We start from the raw sequence: 21,753 nt of genomic DNA, 5'->3' as shown, positions 1-21,753 counted from the left end.
TTGTGCCAAAATCTAGCAGATTATCACAAACTCTTCTGTCCCTGCTGTGGTTTTAAGCTTGTGATCAAAGTTTTAAAAATCCTTCAATCCCATCTACAACAAACACTGAATAAAGTTGTGTTTTTCTCAGTCTAAAACAGTCGAGAATATCCGAGGCAGAAATAAACTTTACTTATAAATTCTCAGGCAAAATCAAATTATTTCATATCCTTGTGCTCCAAGTTGTTTTTTCTTTCTTGTCTTAACTGGAATGATGAGAAAATGGTGGGAGGAAAAGTGCATCCACCTGGGTTGTTCTGAAAGGCTCGGCAGCAAACATTATGAAGTCTGCCATGAAATGTTCATCAGCCTGATTTGCGTTACAATCCTGAAATCATTGCAACATTGTTTGAGTTAAAGATTACCAAAATCACTACATGCAACTGATAGGAAACTATGTACCGTAGACCCCAATCAACTACAGGAACACAGTACAACGCTAAGAGGATTTTAAGGTATTTGTTCTTATGTTCTCTGCATTTTAAGTCTTTAAACCTGTTCCGAGTCCAGGAACATTTTGTTGTTTGTTTGGCAAAAGCATAGCCTCTAGAAAGGTATCTAGGAAATGTAGAGGTCACTAGTGTACTCAGTAGATTTTTGTAGTAGGTAATCACCTCCTCCATTAGAAATATGTACCTCAGAAGTACTTCTATCTGAGGTATTTTTCTGCTTGTAAAGCCCTTTGTACACTGTAGTCAACTCTCAATATCCTTTCTGACAGCAAACCGGCTCAGATCACATATTCTTAAGACCTTTTTCCTTAGCGAGTTCAAATAATTTCTGCAGAGATTTTCTGCACTCTCTTATTTGCCAGTGTCCTATTTAGAATATGGATACCAAAACTAATACAATATTCCAGTGCTGCTCTTAACAGTATCAGATAAAATTATAAAAATGTGTGTTTATACATCCCAATAATGCATTATATAACTGCATAGGTAATTGATTAAAAAATCCTCATCGTGTTCAATTATTAGCTTTGTGATCAATTAATTGGAATTATGATTATTTTATTGTTATTATTTTCAGTCACTGTACATTTCTAGATGGTAAACATTGAGGAAAATAATGGTGCTACTGCTAATTATTTAAAAAACTTTAAAAGTTAAAAAGTCACATTGAAAGATATCACCTTCAAAACCTTCTTTTAAAAATAACACCGCAATATATGATTGTTTTTTAAAAAGTAAATTATAAATCTCCTGGTTTTCATTGCGGTTTTTTTTCCCACAACGTGTACTCTGAACATGAACATTTTGGAAGCCAGGTGTTAGCTATTTAGCAGTCCAAGAGGTCATTACAGAAATATGCGCAAAACCACATGCGAGCAGCGTACTTGGAGATTTCCTCTTAACTTTGCTCAAGAAGCACTCAGAAACAAAGAGCCCAGCTTCAATATTTAAGTCAAGAAAATGAAACATTCATGTGCTGTAGCTAGATATTGTTGCTGTAGCCGAACAACCCGTGCCTGCCTGAGGTTGAGGATGCACAACTGAATTTATATTCTGGTCATAAAACCTGCATTTAGGGACACAAATTCTAACCAATCAGACTAAATAAATCAGCAGGCCCAGGTTTTATCATCACAGATAACCCTCATTAATCCAGCAAGTTTTTCCTGAAGACAAAGGACAAAATGAATTGCTTCATTGGAGTTGCCTGAGCAGCATGCTAATGCGGGGAGGTGGAAGGCATGAATTATTCATGCCTGAGCAGCCTGAGCAGGCAGATCCTGGCTTTCCCTGTTACCACTGCAACAAGTGGCGACTGGCCCGGCCACGCTCGGGCCATCGCACATCCCCGGAGAGCACCAAGATGCCTTCTGGAGGGGGAAAAACTCCGTGCCTCCGCTGCGCCCGACACAGCCGGGTGGATTTTCAGGTTAAGCCTTATGCAAAATGGACCCGGGAAACACAGTCTTTTGTAACTCAAATGTACTTGACCATAAACTACTCTTCTTGGAAGAAAACCGGTTGCTTTGGTAAGTTTGTGCAACTTGTGACGTTTTCTGAATCCGCTGTAAGCTCTTTTCAGTTTACAGTAACTGTAATGTGCAGTGTTTTATCGGCCTTTCTAAAAGTAGTCTACATACTTTCTGCTTTTAAAATGACTTAAAGAAGCCTAAAAGGCATGCAATAACTTTACTTTTAACTCTATAAAATGTGTAAACAGTATATATGGAAGCGACACTAAAGTTACAATCAAGTCTTCTTAAATTAACTTATATTATTTAAATTTTTGAATCCCTGTAGCATGCTACTAAAACAAAATATATTTATGATCCAAGTCTGATTTCTTGCAGCCAAAACTGAGACTAATGTGATTCAGTGACAAACTGGAGAATCTGAAAGAACATGTGTTATTTTTCATAAGAAATGTCCGTTCCTTGTTCTAAGTGTAACTTGTGCTGCTCTTTATTCAGCTAAACACATTTCTGAGGTTGGGAACAGGAACTGAGACCTGCATAACATTCTTATCATGCATTAACTGTACTGTTGTATTATCAAATAGTTGAAAAGCATTGGTAATTTACCCAATTTTTCTAAGGATAAGAAGGAGATATATTTTGTATGTAAAGCACATGGTAGTGATGAACTAAGGCTAGACCTACCACTTCTTTATAAGGTGAAAAGCATCAAAATATTTTGCTTTATTATTCATTATCAGTATACCTACCTATAATGTTTGTTTCAATTGTTTATCTGATTTTTGTTGTTTTCCAGTAGCAATACTATCAGAATTGCCTGAGAACTCTCAGGTAACTCACTACTTGGCACGGTTAAAAAATTGATATAAATAATCAGCTCCCAAGATCAGAGGCCATGGATAGAAGCATGAATATGAAATGAATCTTGAATAAGTTTTGATTGTGGATAAAAAGCTCTCCCTCTTTTTATTTGTTTGTTTTTAATTACATAGTCCAGATTCTGCTGCTTCTACTTTATTTTCTTTGTTTTGATCATAAAAGCATTTTATTTGACATCCAAAAGACAGCCAAATTTTGAAGGGATAAAAGTACTGCATAATGATATCTAGTGCTAACAGTAATTAAATGCCCTATGTTTTAAGAAAAAAACAAGAGGTGAAAATAGGGATATGTAAATAGCAGGAGATATGCAAACAATGGATGTAATCCTGCACTCCTTAATCATGGGAGTAATCCTTATTCACGTAAGTAATCCTGTTGGTTTCGATAGACTCACATCAGTAGGTGCTGTAGCATAAGGCCCATATTTTTCAGGGAGATAACGGTGTCTGGTTTACCTGTTTTTTCTGTAATGTAATTTTAGCAGCACAGTTTTTAGTGATGTGTTTGAATGTATTAGTGATAATACTAAATTAGACTTTACCAAATGTCTATTTTGCTTCTAAAAGTATAAGAGAGAAAAATGGAATAATGTATTAGATGTGTCACTAAGAAGGTACAAACCCCACATATTTTATTAGAAATGTGCTTGCAGTGGAGTAGCACTACTCACTCTGTCGGCTGTGTTTGTGGATTATTTTTTGGTACATGCAGTATGTAAACTTTGCTTCTTTTAGGATAGGATGCAACTTTAGCAAAAAATCACTATGACACCTGATGTCTCATAAAGTACATTTGGGTCTCCATAAAAGTGATGTTGACAAATATCGTTCATCTTTCTGATTTAAATACATGGGGTTTGCGGTAACATCCTGTGAATATCTTTATTGCTGTAATGGTCCCTGATCTTGCTAAAATAACACTTGCAGTTCTGCCTTGAGAATAACGTTTTATATAAATGTTGCTGTTGTTTTACCCTCCTCATCAGCCCAGCTTGGCACTTCTGAGCTTTCCACTCCGAGACCCCATAGCACTGCCCTGTAATCCAGGATGGAGCTTGAGAGCACCTGTGTGCCCTTCCCCAGGCAGTGCATCTGCTAATGAGGGAAAACTAATTACTTAAAAGCTTTTGGTACAAGGGGGTTGAGAAGTATAAATAGTCATGAACTGTTCCTGGTGCTCTGCAAGCCATCAACCTGTGTTTGTGCTGGATGCCAGCAGCGTTAGTGTGGATGTGAACGTTACCCTATAACCACTGCAGTCACTGCTGTGTTAAGAGGCCTCCTCTGTGGAAATATTCTCTTGTGTGCATCCTGAAGGGGCCAAAATAAAAATGAAGTAAAAATGCAATGGGTGATGGTTCCAGTCGGTATGCAAAACTTACACTTAAGTGAAGTTGGTATTAAGTACCCGTTAGCTTTTTGTTGGTTGCATTGAGATATCAAGAATGAACTGATTGTTCTTTAATCAGCTTCATCACATGGAAAAGATTCTGGTGTTTTGTATTTTCAAATGAGGTATACTATATTATTAGCATCTACTTACACAGAGATATGGTACTGAAGCAGTTTAATGCTGAGGCTACGTGGCTCTTATGGACAGTGGAGTGCCGGAGGGAATAAAATGACCTGTGCAAGAGGCTGGAAAGGCAGACTGGCAGCTGCTGCCTGGGGAGAGACTGGAGTGGCCCTTGGCAGCAGCTTTTCTTTTCACTTACTCCATGCAGGGTCTCAGCAGGAGCATTAAGCCTCTCCAGGTAAGTCCCTTTCTGTCCCCTGACCACTGCCCATGGAGTCAACCCCACAAACACTGTTTGGACATTAACTTGAACTGTATAACCACAGTTTTGAGGGTACTTTTTTCTACATCCATTCTCATTTATTGAATTTAAAAAAAAAAAAAAAGAAAATCACATGCAGCTGGTTTTGTTTAAGGATCTCCAATGGGCAGAGGTCATGTGCCCATTTTAATTTTTACTACCTTTTGTGAATTTTAGAGGTGGCTGTTCATGCAAATTTATTGAAGTGTCTTTAAAACTTGGCCAAATAAGGTGCTCTAGAACGGTTCAGCACATTTTGTATCAAAAAATCATGTGTGCGGTGATTTGGAGCAGCATGTTTTGTTGTTTTTTTTCCTTTGTGCATAAAAACTACATAGAGCAAGAGGTGTTTTCTGTAATCACTGACATGTCACTCTCATGTCTCTCTTCATTAGAGGATGTTTATCTCTCCTTGTTTCCCACCCAAGGCAGAGGGCAGGGGGATGCGTGGTCTCTGCTCTTTCCCCAGGTTAGCAGCTCTGTGAGAACAAAGCTATGGGTGTGCATGCTGCGAGTGATGGCAAGAGCAGGTTCTTTGTGGTTTGGCAGCATTCCCTCCTTTGTGTGAGATGTATTTTGCTGCATTTTGGGGTCAGTGACACAAAGGCAGCGCATTGTGGCTGTTCTGCCTGGCTGTGGGCATTGCTACGGTTGATGGACTTTGCTGCATCAATGTGGAAGCGTGCTGAGGTTTCCTACTTCGGGCTTCCATTGCAAAGCTTGTCTAAATGGCAGTTACGCTGGGCTAAGTTATTTGAAACAATACCAACCTTCAGTTCCAAGTAGTACACAAAATAAAAGGCAAGTTTTAAAGTGCAGGTAGAGGAAATTTTCTGGCTGTTGTTTTGTAGCTGTCTGGGAGTTTGTGGCAGAGAAAGCAGAAAGACTGGAAAAGCCAGTGTGCAGCCTGCACGGGGTGCAGGTTGAGCAAGGTCTGGGAGTGTGGCCCTGGTGAAGTCGAGCACCAGCTGAACATCAACCACTTACATTACTGGTCCCCTGGGTCAGAGCCATGCAGCAAACTTCAGCTAAGGTAACACGATGTGGTCACTGGCTATGGAGCAGAGCCTGGAGCGGGAGACGTGTCCTGTGGTCCAGCATGTCCTTGTGATGGGACTTGACACATTTGTTGTGTGTAGGACCTTGGGGACAACAGTGCCACATGCGTGACCAGGGAACAATTTCCAGCAGAAGGGAACTACAAGACATTGTGGATGACTCAGTTAACCTTAACAAAAGGCTAAACCAACATAACTACCTTAATGATATGCTTATGAGTATCTGCCTAGTGGTTTCTAAGTGGAAAAGCTGAGCTGGTATGACTAGACATATTAAGTATAACAACAGCGCAGATAAAACTGCAATGCATATGAACTTCTTAAAATAAAGGTTTTCACTTGTTCTCCTTGTGTTCCTTTGCTGTAAAACCTGTTCTGTGTCTGAGAGCAGCCAGGTCTGAAGGACCAGAGTCCTTTCCCTCTTTGCAGTCCAGCCCAACCCCAAGCTGGTATCTCCCCAGAGCATGTTTCAACACTGGTCTTGTTTCATGTGACATTTATGTCTCTGTATCTCTCCGGAGTGGGAGAGAAGAGCAGAGAACAGTCACACTCAAACCTATGTGTGTGGTCCCAGGCCCAAACCTGCCTCAGGTTTCCATCGGTGATGTGCAACATGCATTAATCACGGTCGTGTGATGGTGTAACATGTCAGTCACGCATCTGACAGTTCACCAGGAGCAACTGGGAAAATTCAGTGTAAACTACTGTTGGGCATACAGCTATGACCACTATCTATTTTGAACATGCATAATCTTTCCTCCACTCCCTGCAAAGTATGCGCAGCCTCTTGCCGAGTGTTGTATCCTGGTTTGTTGATGGTGTGTTACCATTAGCAATGAGGGTCCTGCACAGGGATGTATCACAAACAACTAAAAATATGTCTTTTCTGCCTTAATATAAACCTTTCCTGATGATTAAAGACAATTGGTGGAGGCTTTATAAGGGACAGAGGATGTAATAGTGCAGAACAAACATACAGTAAACAGTGACAAAATTCCAGTTATTTTGGCCATCTTTTGGAAGACGAAGAATCGAGTCAAGAGAATATAGATACAATTTCCCTTGTATCTGTAGTATATCGTAGGATAAACATATGGAAACAAGTCTTAAGAGCAGAAGACTGAGCAGAAGGTAACGTTAGCTGCAGTCCTCATGGGTGGTGTGGAGCACCTCTGGGATTGTGTTTCAAATCTGTCTGTTTGAATTTCATTGATTGTGTTTATTTTGATACTTCTAGTGATCTAAACTTCTAGTGTCTCTTAGAGCTGCATACATGTAAAATAAAGTTGTGAGGTTGAGTACACAACAACCGGGCAAGTTGGGGAGATGTCTTGCACAGTTTGGCTTGGACATCCCCATGGGGAAGCGAGAGCAAGGCAGAGCCCATGGCTGCACAGTGCTCTGTGAGACTCTTCTGCCTACTGCCTCTTCTGAAAGCACCAACCGCTGCTTTTCGGATGCTGAGGAGGAGCCCGCTCTCCTCTCCGTGTCACCAGCACAGTGCTGGTACAGCTCTCCTCACATCCAGCATTTTGGACACGTAGATGAAACAAATATGTTCACAGCTGTCAGATGATTGTACGTGTAAATCAATCCCACCCACAACACTTGTGTGTAACAAAGGCTGTTTTGGAAATGCATTTAAAATTTTTTTTAAATTTTTTTTTCAATAATATCAGGTTTTAACAGGCAAAGTTCCCCCACAAAGTCTAACAGAAGGAGGGTACTTTTCTCCTATGTAGTCAGTTTTTGTCAACAGATCACCTTTAGGCTAAATTATACTGAAAACAAGGTTTAATCAATAACTATGTGGCTGGCTCTCGCTTTGCTAAAATTTCATTCAACCATCTTTTTGCTCATGTGACTGAGGGAAAATGAGACACCCATTAAATTGAAGGCGTGTGCTCACCTTCATTAATAATATTGTGCAGTCTTGCAAAACCAGAAAAGCAGTCTGCAGCGAGGTTCCGTGCTAGCCTGCAGATAACGGCACAAAATTTCTCAGCATAATTTTAAAAAAGGAATTGAAGCAATGTGATTTCATTCTTACTCTCTACATCTACAATTGAATGTGGATAGTACAATGTGCATTGTCACACTGAGTATGATATACCATAGAGTGCATTGTGGATAGATCTCTCATACAGTCCTTTCCATATAGAATAAAATAGCTGGATGGAGATACAGAACTTAATGGGCGAAAAGAAAAAAGCTGCATACCAGAATGGACATAGATTTAGGAGGGTTGCTATGGTTTCTTTTATAAAAATCTTCCAGCCACAGAAATGACTCTTGCAAACAATGATGTATGTAGGTGTAAAGAAACGTATCACACATGCAGCAGCAGCCCATGTGTACGGGGCCAGGCACATCAGTGAGCGTTCGGTGCTTGGCTGGTGCTGGACGTCGCCAGTTCAGTCGTTCCCTGTCCTCTCCTTAAAATTAAGTTGTCCTAATGCAAACTGAGAACTGTCGAGTGGTAGCAGCCGTTGCTTGGTGAAAAGGTGAGTGCGTAGCTAAATCACCCAATCCGTTATTTTCCTATTGTATCCTCCTCTTTCTGTTATCTTTCTGAATTTCTCAATGCTGAAATTTTTAGGGCAAATGCTGCTTGCTTAATTTTTTTTTTCTTTCTTTGCCTGCATATTGCCTTGAACAACAGCTCATGACCTAGTTCTGCCTTTTAATTGCTACTGCAATATGAATTTTAATTCCAGCTAGAGTCCAGATGTATTGAGGATATGCAGCACATGTCAGGGCCAGGGTCATTTATCTTACAGGCCAGTGTTTCCCAGGCCTTGAATTCAGGGAGCCCTTAACCTTTTTGAAAAAAATCTTAAACAATCATCATGTATTTCACTGTTGTCTGGTGATGGGAAATGGAGATAATAACTGTTAATCTAAATGCTAATATGTATTTTCTCTTACAGCTTAGTTTGTTTAACTGTTCTTTAAGCTTCAACTAAAAATATTAATGGAGATAAATGTGAAACTTATGCTTGCATCCTCCAGTGCCCCAGTGAACGGGGCTATGGGTACTGAGAATTTCTAGGAGCCCATCTCTGCTTATAGGCACTTAAAATTTTTTGCTTCTTTTCATGACTGTTTTTGGTGACTTAGGGACGTTGGTGGTAGAAGATGAGTGGGTCATCAAGAATTGTACGTATTATGCATCTGGTGAAGATCACAACTTGATGAACAGGGTATTAGATTTAGCATGTTCCAAAAGAGTACGCTTTTTGGAACAATGTAAACTTTGTTCACAAAAAATATCTTTATTTACTACTCTGCACTTTAGAAGAAACACTGTGGCTACATTTATTGCATTTTGAGCATCTCAGATTTCCTCTATCAGCTGACGTTTAGCTGTTTTGCTTAGCTAAGATTTCCCTCTTTTGCTCCACTGAAAGGGTTAGTGAAGGCAAGTTTTCAACATGCGTTCTACTGACTGCTCCAGGAAGGGCTTAATTTTAATCATTCTATGATTGCAGCTTGTGAAAGATGCTGGAATCCTTTGGGAGGAAAAAAACCTGCATATATAAAAACATAAGCTGTTTTAGGTTAGATTAGATCTTGAAATGCTGGGATACACTAGCATTTAATCAGCATAGAAGTTCATATTAAGCGAACTACAAAATGGAGAAAAAAAAAAAAAAGCAGTTTCTGATGTACACATAGGCATGCCCTACCCAAAACATACTCATACAAGGCACATGTGAGTGGAGTTTTTCTTTATATTATACCAGTTGATGTAGAATGAAGGAAAGGAGAGTTGATAATACTCTGGAGAGCTGGAGGAGGATCAGAAAGCTGAGGACACAGCCTCACACAAGTGCTGGAAAGTGTCTGGGAGGAGAAACCCAGGGAAGGACAGCACACGGGTGCATCTGCATTGAGTGCTGGTAAAAAAGCTGTTAAAAGGTGGATCTAGGAGCAGAGCAGCTGCCTGGACTGTGGCTCCATGGGCTTCTCTATAGGCAGTCAAGGGTTCACATCATCTTTGCCAAGGTGCATGGAGGAGGATCCTTGTCTTCATCATTAGTATCCTCTTCCCCGAAAACTTCTTGCCAGATCCTAGTGCTTGCTAGTCACTCTGCCAAGCAAAGATTTAAAAGCACAGCTGCATCAAATTGTTATCACAGTGATATATTACAGGCATGACGTATACTGCAACTTGTTCTCATGGTAGACATAATGTTACTGTCTTATATTATTACTGATATTTGATGTACAATACAACTATATTTAATTAGCTAACTAAAATGCATTCTCTGCCAAAGATATGGTAAGCAGGAGGGAAAAATCACCTGCTTGGAGAAATGCCTCATAGCAGGATGACTAAAAAAAGCAGCTAGTACAGTCTGAGAAACAGAAATTTAGTGCATTAATCCTGAAGATCCCCCCCAAAACCTGTGGAACCTTGTAGCTGAGATTTCAGAATAAAACCCAGCAATTTAGCTATAAAATAAATCTCTTTAAAAGGAAACTGTCATGATATCACCTACAAACATTTTAGAACAGCAAATTAATCTAAAGGTTACGATTACGGTAGAAAAAAAGATGCTTCTGTGCTCAAAGGATAAGTACTTTTATGGTTGGGAAAAGACCTTCTGTTCCTCACCCAAAGGGCTGCAGCTTTGCCTTAAGTGCAAAATTCAGCCGTGGCCCAGGGAGTCATCCCTAATACAACCATGCTTGTATCATCTCCTTGATACCCACATTCACAGTGGCAACATCAGATCATCAAATAAGGTTTGATCTTCTTTTTTTGCATCTGCTGTGGAGACAGGAGACCAAATTTGCTGGCCAGCAATCTGCGTTGGTTTCTCAACTCATCTTTGTGTGGTTGATGGCAATTTCCATGCTGCCGTCGCTGCCCAAAGCCAAAACCTCCCTCGGCAGCGTGCAGAGCCTCCCGCCAGCAGCTGAGCTATTAGCAATCGCTTTCATGTACTGCTCTCCTGTGGGAAATGTGGGCTGACTTGGTTATTGTACGTGGGAGGAGGATGTGAGAGTGCGAGCCAAACACCACTGCAGGTCCCTTTTCTCTTGCAGGTGGAAAGATAAAAGGGCTTGTCAAGGGGTCTCTGAGCCCTCTTCCATAAAACCAGGGGGGTCTTTTCTTGCCTGGGGTTCACGGGGGGCTGTGAGAAGGGTCCCCTCTTGCACAACCTCTGCTGCTTTCACCCCGTGAGGCTGGTACAGAGTTCAAGGGCTGCAACGGGGCAGGACCACAGCTCCTGTAGCGCCTGGCTGGGGCAAGTCTGTGACTCCCAAATTGTGTCGTTGTCTGCAAACCTCTCCCTGAACAAACAGGACTGCTCAGGGAGTGCTTGTGTCTGAAGAAAAAGGGCTGAATGACATGGGGGTCGATAGGCTTGTGCAGAGTTAAAGAGCTGGTTTTGTGGGTCCTTCCAGGAGCTTGTCCAGCTCGTGGAGCAAAAAGGTCAGAAAGGGCCAGGAGGGAGAAACCTGAGGAATAGCATAGCGAGCTGCAAGGAAACTTGGGCTACTGTCTGCATTTTGCAGGCTGGTAGATGAAGTCCTGTCCTGGGTCTGTGAGAAGCAGCAAAGGAAGGAGAGAGTGAGGGGCGTTTTCTCATGTGCTGGGACTGCCTTCCCAACCTTCCAGCCGATAGATGGTCACGGCAGGTTACTGGGTAATGACTTAGTCTTAATCATCTATGCTCATTTACTGTCTGGATCTTCAGTGAGCTGCTCTGCCTCTTATTCATGTCCAAATTCTGCTTTATTACTTTTAATGCTGTTTCTTTCCCCTTTGTGATCCTCAGGTAGCAACTGTGTTTTAGCTTGTTTTCAGAAACCAGCAATAATATTTCCTGAGACGATTCATTTCTTTAATTTGTTGTTGTTCTGGTGTCTGACACTACCTGCTCATGCAGAGCTCTCCCTGGACTCAACAGTCTCACTGCAGTACATGTATCTTGAACACAGTTTATTTTAATCAGGGCTCCCAGAATTTGGTAATACTTCAGGCCAATTTCTACAGTAAATCTGAACACGTTCAGCAAAAACATGTGCAGCCAGTGATCAGACATAATTGCCAACAATTTCACACCCACAGCATCCTTGCTTGACTCTAAAATTCCTGGAGCCCCATCTTTCCCATCACTATTTCAAGCAGGAATCTTGCAGTTGCTAGGGGATGGAATTTCTTAATGCACTTATATATGAAATATTTTTAGCATGAAGTCGAGAATTACCCATACAGTTTTCTGGTTAATATTTGCTGTATTAAAATGGAAGGACCAAAATGCAGTGAGAAGCAAATCTCCAGAGGTCCGGAGGCCAGGTTTGATACAGGTACTATCCAGGCATTCAGAATATTACTTGAATCTGTGTCTGCTGAATTTAACTGGAGCTCTGACAATTACAGGCTGTCACAGGAGACTTCCACTCTACTCCTGACTCAATTACCAAGCCTCATGCTTCTCATGATATTACCATTGCTGTAAATAAAGTCAAGTTCATTCTCCTTTTTCTTTACTATTCCAAGGAAAAAGGAAGTGGCTGACTTCTACCACCTAGCATCAAATTGAGCCCAAGCCTCAGAGGAACTCTTGGTTGAATCTGAATTAAATATTTTTTCAGCAAAGCTGTGGTTATTGATGCACCGAATTTAAAAAACAAAGCCTCCATTTTTATTGCCCATTGCCAAATTCTCGTTATAAGAGCACCTAGGACATAAAGGCTAAAAATGACAGATATACCAAAAGAACTTAGGTACCCTTAAAATTTTACAGATGAGAATCAGTAGTAGGCACAGTACTGTAGCATACCACTAGACTATGTTTAGTGCTACTGTATTTTCCATAGTGTATTCTGTTCCTTATGCAGCCTAATACTTGTTTTCCTTTTTGCCTATTCTTGCGTGCTGAAAAGATGTTTACATTAAGCTGTTCGTGACTCTTGGTCTTTTTCCTAAGTGATTAGTTGATTGCAGCTCAATAATGTTTGAGTAGTTCAAATTATTTCTTGCACTTCATGTTTGTAGTGATCTCAGTGTCTACATACAGCTTCTGAATTGTGTCCAATTTTGGGGATTATTAAGTGTGCATGCGTCAGTCAGGCTCCACTTCCAGTGTAAGTGCTTTCCTTCTCTTGATTCTCTCCTTTTCTAACTGGGGTTGCACAGGCTGATTGCAAGAAAGGGCATCAGCAGAGGATCATCCCTGGAAGTGCTCTCCTGTTGAAATGAAATTCCTCTAAACCTGGGACTCCCCAGCTGTGAAGTGCACATCATACTAGAGTATCGGATGGGTTGCTCCAAATGCCTTTGTAGAAGGACTTAACTGAGCTGCATGAGATAAATGCCTCCATAGAGGCAGTACCTCAAAAAAAAATCTGTATCTTGTAAAGGTCCTTGCATACCCCTATGACTCTACCCCTCGTCCAGCTCAGGTGAGCTCCCCCTCTGAGACACTTACCCCAATTAGCTGCAAGGCATTCGGGCTGATGCGTGAAGAGGTGGGATTGGATTTGGCTTCTGGATGTCAAGGGTGGTATTGAGGACTGATGTATGTGAGAAGTGGTAGGAAGGGTGGGAGATGGGAGGTATTTTGGGGTCCTAGGTAGGCATGTAAGGATTTGATGTGGTTTAATAGAGGAAGAAGCAGTTGATGCACGTCTTGCACTTGTGCACCCATGCCTTTCTGGTAGACAACATATATCTTTAATCAGTTTAACCAAGGGTGATAACACAATGTTAAGAAACAGGTGGTAGGAGAATGGAAGCCCCATGGAAGAAATGTGGTTTAGCAAACAAGGGTATATTCTGTGCTAGAGAGCTTAGTGTCACCTATGTTGGTTTTACAGCAACAGAAGGGAATGTCTGGGCTGCTGTTCTTGGTTCTTATTTTTTAATGTACTTTATTAAAGTACTTTTTATAGTGTAAAATGCCTGAGCACTCCTTGGAGCAAAGAATTCTTTTGAGCAGCAGATTGCTTCCCCTATTCCTTCATGTGCTTTCTTTTATCCCATGAACCCTCTATTGTTTTACCTGGTCCACCTTCCAGCCTGGCTAATGAGTTTGTTCTGGAAACTGGGAAAATACACTTCTGAATCTCAGGTCTAGAGTCCCTCTTCACTTTCTTTAGCCCTTTAATGAGCCATTTACATATAACTAGAGAAACTAGCTGAGACACCTGATGTGAAGGAGTGGGTTTGAGCTGTGGATCCCAGCACCTGAGAAGAAAGTGGGAGTTGAGATATTCCCTCCTCATTAACCCATCAGCTGGTTTGAGCACTGCCTCTTCTCTTTGAATCCTCAAACCTCTTGATTTTCTTGTCTCTAAAGTGTGAGACTTTTTCCATTGGTTCATGGGACTAGGGAACCTCAGAGGATGCACCTGGCTCAGTGCTGCAGCTGGAAAGTGGCTGCTATCATAGTCTCTCTCCTCAGCCACGCACAAGGCTCAGGCTCAGATCAACCTGAGCAGTCCTACCTGGTGAGTAGGACTGCAAACTGGGAGAAAGTCTTCAGCACAATGCCTTGGATGCAAAGCTGAGGCACAGTGGTAAGAGAGGACTGTATGTGCAAGAGGACAACTGCTACATGAAAAGGAGGCTTCTCCAAAAGCCCTATCTCTGCAGGCATCCAACCTCTGCCATGCACTGCCATGGACTGCGCATCCATGTGCCAAAATACCTCAAAATCCACAAAACCTCAACAGAAAGAGGATGCTGTATCTGGGTAGAGAATTCACACAGATTCTGCCGCTTTCTGGTAGGTGCTGCTGGGGAGAAGTGAAGTCTCCGTCTCTGGGCAAATAGTGCTATCACTGATGCTTTGTATTAAGAGGGTTCATTAACTCCACAGTGCTGTTTCTGAACATGAAAAGTCTTCTTTTCACAGTGCAGGAGTTTTAACTGTGCCCTGGCTAAAGATTACCTCAACCTGCTATAAATTGAGATGTTTCACTAATTGGTTTCTTGGTTCATTAGCCAAATTGTGAGTATGAGGGAAATGGAAAAAGCTCAGAATGAATTTCCTTTGCAATCCTTAATTTAAATGGTGAATAATAATCTTACGCTGAACAAAACATGTTATGTGATTTACAGTGATGGAGTTAATTTTTTACTTTGGAATCATTTGCCACCTTTAAAGCTTTGTGGAAAAATGATCCTCAGCTCTGCCTCATTCTGGCACAGTGTGACACCAGGTAGGAAAGTATAATCATTAGAGTATAATGTAATAATGTCAAATTTTATACAGAAACTGTGGCATGGGAGTTCCTCCTCATATATTGCTTTAAGTAGTGAGATAACAGAGATAAACAGCAAAAATCTTTTTAAAAGTCAGCTTTACTGCAATGGATGCTGTGGCTCTATTTCCATTGCAGCCATGTAAGTAACAAAAATACAATGTGTCCCTAGTTTACTCTTTCCAATGCAGTGCATTCAGCTAAAAATCAAAGATAAACTCTGAGCTGCTGAAGGGAACAAATTCCAGTAATTCATCAAAGCGAATGCTGTAGAATTTAATCTGTTTTATGAATTTTCTACCATTGATTGTTATGGCATGATTGGGGCACAGGAGGTCATTTGTGAGCACTGAATTGCTAGTTGTGTGACAGTAAAAAAAGAAGGCTAAAAGAAAGGTTAAATTAAAGAAGCCGCTAGAAGCTATTTTTGTAAGATGAATGTATATTATCTAAATTAATGACAGTAAGCCTCCAATTAGCTGGATGTTGATGCGGAATTACAGCTTTATAAGGTAAATACATGTTTTCTCAAGCCAAAGGGTTGGGTAAGGAAATGTTTAGCCTGCAGCTGTAGTAGGGTTACAGGTAGATGAACATTTTCTGTGTATTGGGGCACGGTGACCTCACTGCTGTTGCTGACAAATCTTTACAATAAATCTGTCATTGCTTCCTAACAGCAATACAGACTATGAAACTTATGACCTTGTTCTCTAGAGTATCCTCCCATAATATGGGATGGGCAAAAGCCTTGAATGTGCTACTTTCTTTTTCAATAAACAGCTTAGCTTTTATTTTAGAACAGAGATTTCTTCTTCAGCCCAGCGCGTGTTGTTTTGGCACAAATAAGTTTGAAGTGGAACCTCTAAACTTGTTTCTGTTTGGTTAATTTATTGAATTCCTCTGTAAATATACATCAAAGGGAACAGCAGCTATGAACTCCTTTTGTTGTGGTTTTTGCAATTTATACATACTAAAATAATTGCGCAATGGAGTTATTTGAATAATTTACTCCTTGGAAAGGGTAGAATTTTCTTGCAGATTGTCTTTATGCGAAAGGTGGGTTAATCTCCTAGATGTGTCATCTTGCAGGAAAGCACTGCAGTTGCTCACATTCATGAATACTTGCAGTATATCATTTAGCTGTGCATAGGAGTTTACCATCATTATGGCATTGAATATCAGAAGAAAAAAAAATTCATCTGTAAGAAAACCCAACAAAAACCCCCTAACAAACAAAATCCCACCCCAAACCCCCCAAACAACAAAACACCCAAAAACCACCTTTACATTATTTCTTACGGTCTTATTTTCTTAAATATTTCTAAAGGATGCCCACAGTGCCTTTTATAGAGGCCCTGTGATGGGAACATAATAGCAACACAGGTGCAGAGCAAGGATTCAGTTACATCATTATCCTGATTCTGGTCATTTAGGTTCACAATTTAATTATGCGTTGTGCAGAAAAAATATCTTCTAACAGATGTGTATCTACCCAGTAGTTTCACGTTTCCCCATGCCTCTTCCTAGGCATCTTATGAAAGCTGTTTGTGATTTTTGCAGATCTCTACCATCTTGCTTCTTTTTTGACTTTTGCTGACAAGTCCCAACTTATTTAGTGTCAGTATTTTGCGGCAATAGTCCCCTTTCTGGGTCATTATAGGAAAATATTAGTTCTTAGTATACTTCTGCTGTTTTAGGATGGAAATCGAGCTTAAGGAGGTTTTGAGGTATTGCTGTGTGTATTTTGTTTATTTACCTAATTTACTTTATATTTTCCTTGGTTCTTGGCTCTGCTTCTTTGTCAGCCTGGTTGGTCTTCTGTCATTTCTATATAATTTCTACTGTTTTTTTTTTTTTTTTTCATAGTGTCCATTGATTTATCTTAATCCCAACATATTTCTGAGATGCCTGTGACATCAATATGCCTTTTTTAAAAATAAGCAGGCATTCTGGATTACTCACTGCTTCTATGCTATATGTTCTTATTTGAACTCACACAGTTCATATTGCTTCAGTTGCTATTTTTATGCTCCATGTATAATTGTAGTCGTCCTTGTCTTGACTGTTCTTTGCAATTTTTTTAACCTGAGAGTGTCCCTCTCAGTGTCCAAAGATACAGAGGCTTTTATAATCAACTTTTCTTCAGCTTTTAGTGGGGGGGAAGAAAAAAAACCCCAACCAAGAAAACTCTCTCAGCTTTAAAAGCATTAACTGTGCTGTTCTATTCTGGTATAGATGGACCCAGGCTTTCTTTGCAGGCCTCCTCCTTAGTCCCCACGGTTTTCCCAGTAAAGCTCTCCTCTGTCCTTCTCTCCATTGCATTTTCCCACACAGGGACTGTTCTATTAGGGTGGGACTATTTTTTTCTGTGAGGGTTTATCTTTTTTTCTTTTTTCTGTCCACCTCTGTCTTTCCCAGTTCATCAAACTAACTATCTGAGGAGAGATTGCTCTCCTGAAAGCTGAGTGGTATTTCCAACATGTGTAATCAAAGACAAATTGTTATATATGTTGCTTGACCCACGTCACCAGCTGGACACCAGCCCACCTTTTTCTTAATTCATTTTTTCCTAGCTTTGATCCCCACTGCTGTTTATTTTACATTTCTAGCAATCTCTAAAAGACATTTAGCAAAGGCTTTGGATGTAAGATGAATTCCAAAATCCATAGCTTTTCCTCATATTGTATTTTCAAACTGAAATCCTCTTGAAAGGTCACTTGAAGGCTTGAAATACTTGAGCATTTAGATTGTGGTTGATTTTTCTCATGGTGATTGACTAGCCATCAAGCTCATCATGCTCTTCTACTGGAAACAGAGTAAGTGGTTACTTTTTCTTTTCTTGTAAAGAAAGAGCCCACTGAACTTCTTTGATACAGCTGCTGATGGAACTGCATTATGGATATCCACAGAAATGACACATGGATCTGACCAAATAGTGTAGACCCAACAGTGCATAGGGGAAGCCATTTCATATGTGTGTGCTGTGGTTAGTTAAAGGAAAACACTGATCCATTTTAACTGCTTATGATGGCTGGTTCATTTTCACAGACCAGCATGGCAGTGTTTGAGTTATGATAACTCTATATGTCCCCAGTGAGATGCCATGGTGGCTTCTTTATTGTTGGTGTCTGGTTTGTATGGGGCTCTTCTTGTTGAGTTGAATGGTCTTGGTCATCATGCTAACAACATGTGTTTAGTTGTATAGTTGACTGTGGATGTGTTGTACAGGATAATGTATTTATAGCTGGAGGCTTGGTTTGATAGCCTTTCACCAAATCTGGCTGAAATAAGGATTATTGCGTTCACAGTTCTACAGGCAATTCCAAATAGCGTAACATTTCACAGACATTTTATGGTAGATTAAAACACTGAATTGACTCAGGAATGGCTGAAGATGGTTCTTTTATAAAAGAAATAAAAATATAGCCCCACCACCATCATATGCACAAGGATCAAATTGTTTCTGAGACTTTTTTACAAATGCAGAAAAAAAAGAACCCTGAAGTTTCTGGCTAGGTGGGATCTTCTTTCAACATTGACCTGCCTACATGTGAGTTTGTCGTTTTAATTAGTCTTTTTTTAAGCAGCATGATGAAGCGTGTAATCTTATATGTGTTATCTTGGTAGTCTTTTCTCTTTGAGATTAGTATATATCTGTTGCTCCACTCTTAGTTCATGGCCTTAAAACACATTTCCATTTAGCTTCCAGGCTTTAATGATCAAGCTCTGCATTGACAAAATAATGCATAATATTGAGTTATGGTAGAGAAATGTTAATATCATAGAGTGATTTTTCTTTTTTTATTCTTGGGAGAAGATAGATCATGTAAATGAGGCAATCATTGCTGAGAAGCTAACTTAAAATTTTTCATTACTCTGGTACAAAGTGCCAAGCCTTTTTAAGAAAATGGAAGATGGTAAGTGCTGTATGGAATTCAGTAGCAAAAACATAGTAGCTCGGTGTATCCCCCTTTGAAAAGCTGCAAGACTGTTTTTTTTGCAATGAGTGAAAAAGTAAATTGTATATTATTTCTTCAAGAGAATTAGCTTTTTATTTAAGACAATTAGTGTTTATTATAATGTGCATTTGGAGAAACAGATTTAAAGCAACCCATACTCTTTTGGATTTATGATGGGGCTTGTATGATTGGTCTTCACCACAATTAAACCTTATGCCTAAAAAGAACTATTAAATATTCTTCAATTCTTATTAAATGTTCTTCAATTCTGTGTAATCCTGTATCATCTTCTATTTGGCAGCTGCACAGCAGCTGTTTGCTCACTGTCTTTTGAGTAATTCTCTTACTGTTCCAGAGTGTAATATACCTAGTTTATTTAAAGAAAGGGAATATGTTTCATATTTTAAAATCCCTTTTACTGCAGTTACTGCATCTTTGCGGATTTAATTAGGTCTCAGTCCCTTCCAAATCATGTAAGTCAAAGGTCCCATCTTACTTGTCCCTGAGGCATCATTACAAAAAATCCCCAGATGGAGCCTAGTTTCTAACTGATGACTTTACCATATAGGGGCTAATTACTTCTAATCTTACACATTGATGAGACTGTATTTTATGTGTCTGAGCCACTGAAACTGTAACTGCCAAATTATCCTCTACTGTAATATGTGGGTTATTTTGCTATTAAATGGACTGGCTTCACAAATGACAATCCCTTCCTGCCAGGCTCTTGCATTTTAAACCATAATTATTTCTGGCACGTGGTTCCATCCGATGAGCCCTTGTTAATCCGTGTTATGATCTCGGATAAGCTGCTAGCGCCTGGCTGATTTAGGCCAGGAGAGGGTGAGCAGAGTGAAGCAGGGGAGCTGGGAGCCAGAGTCCCGGGGAGGTGTGGGTGCTGCTCTCCGGGGCTGCAGCCGCCTGGCTGTGTTTCACTTAGCCCTGCCTTGAACCGCCGGCTATTTCTTTTTATGAGCAATAACCTCCATCAGATATTTAAAAGAAATGACTCAACACTTTCACCTTCAGAGAGGGAAAAAATGTATTTGGAAGTCTATAATGCATGAAGGTGTTGGAAGCCTAATCTAGTATAAGCTGCCTTCAGTCAGTCCTCTTAAGCACCAGGGAAGAGAAATGAATATCTAAAAAGCAGCAAATAACTACAATTGCACTCTGATTTCATGGCTATATGTGATAGAGGTCAGTAACATAAAGCTGTTTATTTCTTCATACAAAGCAGTGGCTGTTATCATAACTTGCTGTAGGCGAAGGCATTGGAAACTCCTCATTCAAGGAGATATTCTATTTTATTATGGCATTACTTCATACCGTATAAGCTTTCTTCCCTGCTTCTTTCTCTATTAGTTTTGACCCAGCCTGGTGGAGCTAACCTTGGGGTTGGCTCCCCAAAGGAGGAGCTTATTCCAGGAATCTGAGTATGAAGTTATAATAATTTGGGTTTAGTATATTCCAGTTCTTAATCCAGCTCTGCCAATAAGTAGCTGCTAACTGGAAGTTTTGGTAGAAAAACAGAGGGTTTGGAAGAATAAATTTTGGAGATGATGAAACTTTCCCTTGGCTAGTCTCAGGGAAGTCAATAGCACCTTACTGATTTAGCTATTACTTTTTAAAAGCAACAGGGAAATAAGTTGGCAGTGCTATCTGGAGGGAAAAAAACCCCAACACCGAAAAACAACAGCAAAAAAACCAAACCCCAACCTTGAAAATCCTAGTGTCACCGTTATGACTACCACAGCCAGAAGCACTAACTTTCACCCAAGGTACAGAAATATTTTATCCTCAATTTCAGTACTTTATTTAAATTTTTTTAAAAAGGCAACAACCCACCACCTAATTGTAGATTGATAAATTTTCCTTAAATGTTGAATGAAGTATATAAACCTGCATTTATACACCTATCGGCATTAACATTCTGGCCAAGGTGTTAATCCCAGTATTACTATAACTAATGCGGTAATACATTTAGAATAATAAAATTGTCCTAAATCAATATGACATAAACTAGACTGATCTTCCAAAATAATGTTTTCAGCCTAGGTTATCAGAAGCATTTTTGACCCTTTATTTAGAAAAACATGAATGACTTGCTGAAATTTTTGTTTCTTCTTTTACATCATAAATTACTTCTATTCCACCAAGCATCCATACTTAAGAGTGTATTTTAATTTTTTTCTTTTTAAAAAGGCACTATCCTAAAAGCCTGTTGTTTGATCTGTTTAAGGGAGGCCAAAACCTTTAACAGAAAGGAGCATAAGATTAAGCGTGCTGTTGTGCCTGCCGTTGCCAGGTATCCCTGCAGGGCGTCTGTGTCTAACGTCAGTATGTGCTATAGGATTGCGATTATCAGAATATATTAAGCAATGTACAAAACAGTAGCCCTGAATTTGTTTTTCCTTTCTTGCCATTATTTGGGCTTAGTCTTTTGAGTGATTAAAGCAGCACATGAATCTTGTGCTAATCCTCTAAAGTTGGCTTCAATTGGCAGGATTTTAATTTACAGTAAATACTTCTGTTCTAAAAATTGGCCTTTTAGTCTCAACTCTCTTGAATAATGCAGTACTCCTAGATGCAATACCTGTGTATACACATCTGTTTATCATTCTCACTAACCAGATTGCATGTATGTATCATGGGAAACAAAATACAGGATCTCTAAGCTCTAACAGGAGAACAGATGTCCATGGTTTAAAATAAAATGTTACTGGTTTGTGACCCTATTTGCCTCCTCAGGGTGGGGCAGTTGTCAGAGCGCTCTCAGCATGCGTTTATACGTGTCCCAGAAAAAGCCAAGCTCTTCTCCATTTCATCTTTGGACATAAAAGTCAC

General features: G+C 40.0%; 1 protein-coding gene across 1 annotated transcript in view; it reads left to right on the top strand.

The window, feature by feature from the left end:
* Window positions 1–1,839: 1,839 nt before the first annotated feature.
* C7H10orf90 (chromosome 7 C10orf90 homolog) overlaps window positions 1,840–21,753 on the top strand; it is a 67,606-nt gene continuing 47,692 nt past the window's right edge. Inside the window, exon 1 of the mRNA XM_074874061.1 lies at window positions 1,840–2,020. Coding sequence (XP_074730162.1) covers window positions 1,855–2,020 — 166 coding nt within the window. The 5' untranslated portion in view covers window positions 1,840–1,854. The remainder of the gene's footprint in view (window positions 2,021–21,753) is intronic.

Source organism: Strix uralensis, chromosome 7, assembly GCF_047716275.1.
Source record: "Strix uralensis isolate ZFMK-TIS-50842 chromosome 7, bStrUra1, whole genome shotgun sequence".
Classification (NCBI taxonomy): domain Eukaryota; kingdom Metazoa; phylum Chordata; class Aves; order Strigiformes; family Strigidae; genus Strix; species Strix uralensis.
The sequence above is the reverse complement of the archived record's forward strand: the minus strand, read 5'-3'. Positions and strand labels throughout refer to the sequence as shown.